General features: G+C 41.3%; 1 protein-coding gene across 1 annotated transcript in view; it reads left to right on the top strand.

Annotated features, from left to right (window-relative positions):
* Window positions 1–1,823, top strand: part of Pcnx2 (pecanex homolog 2) — a 213,213-nt gene that overhangs the window by 13,566 nt on the left and 197,824 nt on the right. Inside the window, 2 exon segments of the mRNA XM_012516813.2 lie at window positions 1,195–1,225; window positions 1,710–1,805. Of these exon segments, the coding sequence (XP_012372267.1) occupies window positions 1,195–1,225; window positions 1,710–1,805 (127 nt within the window).

Genomic DNA, 1,823 nt, shown 5'->3' with positions numbered 1-1,823 from the left:
GCTTGCCTAAGCAGGCACTTTAGTCCACTGAGCTATTTCGCCGGCCTCCCAACTTCATTTCTTTGAGTCTTAATTTTTATTATTTCCCATTGGAACTTGTCTTTATGTCTACATTCAAATGGTGATAGTTTATTGATCATTTCTTGATAGCTCAGCAGGGAAGCACTTATTCTACTGAGCCATCTCACCGACCCCCTGAGTTTTCCTTAAATGTAGCTATTTCTATTTAAATGTCTCATGCAGTGGTACATGCCTATGATCCCAGCACTCTGGGTGGGTGAGGCAGAGGAACTGCTAATGTGAACCCAGCCAGGTTACCTTAACAGTTTATGGAGACCCTGTCTCAAAATGTTTATGCTATTTTAATTTTTTTCAGTTTTTATTTTTTTTTTTTAGTACATATTTGCATCCCATAATGATGACCTTCCTTGTGGGGAGTTGGTTCACTCACATAACACCTCTTCCTCCCCTTCCGTCTTTTGATCTCCTTATTTGAAAAAAAATCTGTGTCACAATTTTCTATCATCTATCTTTTATGTATATTTTGAGTTTCTTTTATTCAGGAAACCATGCAGCAGTGAAGGTTGTGCATCTGGTTTTACTTCATACCGTGGTTCCAGACACACCCATTTTCTTACAGATGAGCCAGATTTATCTTTATGAGGAATGCTGTCCTGTGTATAAACACCATGGTTCTTTTCCTGCGCATCTCCTGATGGGCATCTATGGGCTGCTTCCCAATTGAGTCGTGGTGCTATATACACAAGGGTATGCACATATCCCATAATACGATGTTTTTAATGCTTTTGAGGAGATAATCTAGGAAGGACATAGGTAGGTCAAACAGAATCTCTAGCTTTAGTTTTTTGCAGAACCTCCATCCTGATTTCCATAGTGGTTGTCCCACTTTACATCCCAGCCAGCAATGTAGGCACCTGCCTTTCCCCCTGCAGCATCACCAGCATTTGTTATTATCGGATTTCTTGGTGATAACCGTTCATGTGGAGTAAGATGGAATCTCAGTGGTGTTAGCTTCTCTCCCACGGCCACTGAAGTTGAACATTTTTTCATGTATTTGTTGGCCATTTGTGCTTCTCCTGTGATGTGTCTATTCACTTCAGTTGCCCATGTTTTGATTGGCTGCTTTATTTGTGGAAAGAGTATACTTTTTGAGTTCTGTATATATTCTAGATATCCGTCTTCCATCTGAGGAATAGCTGGAAAAGAATTTTTCCCTTCTGTAGATAGTCTCTTCACTCTGTTGGTTGTTTCTTTTGCTGTACAGAAGCCTTTTAATTTAATATGATGCCATTTGTTGATTTTTTTTCATACTATTTCTTATGCAACTGGGATTCTAGTCAGAAATCCCTTGCCTACATCTGTGTCTTCAAGAGTTTTGCCCATCTTAGCTTCCAGCAGATACTTCCTGTCTCAGAATCTTCAAGGCATATAAATAAAAAGTGCATGGCGTGAAAACTTGGTGAGGAGGCCTCGGTTCAATCCTCAGCCCCCGTGCTGAAAAACAACAGCATAAATGTAGACGGGAAGTAACAACTTCATAGTGGAAGCGATATTCTTAAAAATAAGCATCCAAGAGCATTTGTTCCTGAGGTTTCTGTTAGCTTTTGCTATTTGCTTGCCATTTTTGGTTCTTGCTCTGGGACTTTGTTTGTCCATGCCAGGTAGTGATGAGCTTTCTCTTTATGGTTTGCCTCAGGTGTCATTCTGTCTGAGGACCACCCTGGAGCACCAGTGTCCTCCACGTCACCTGGCATCAGGACGGAAAGCTTACCTGCCTCTCCAGGGTGCGTGCCCGAACAGCT

This window comes from Octodon degus, unplaced genomic scaffold, assembly GCF_000260255.1.
Source record: "Octodon degus isolate 3935 unplaced genomic scaffold, OctDeg1.0 scaffold00127, whole genome shotgun sequence".
Classification (NCBI taxonomy): Eukaryota; Metazoa; Chordata; class Mammalia; order Rodentia; family Octodontidae; genus Octodon; species Octodon degus.
This window is presented reverse-complemented; position numbering and strand designations above follow the sequence as displayed.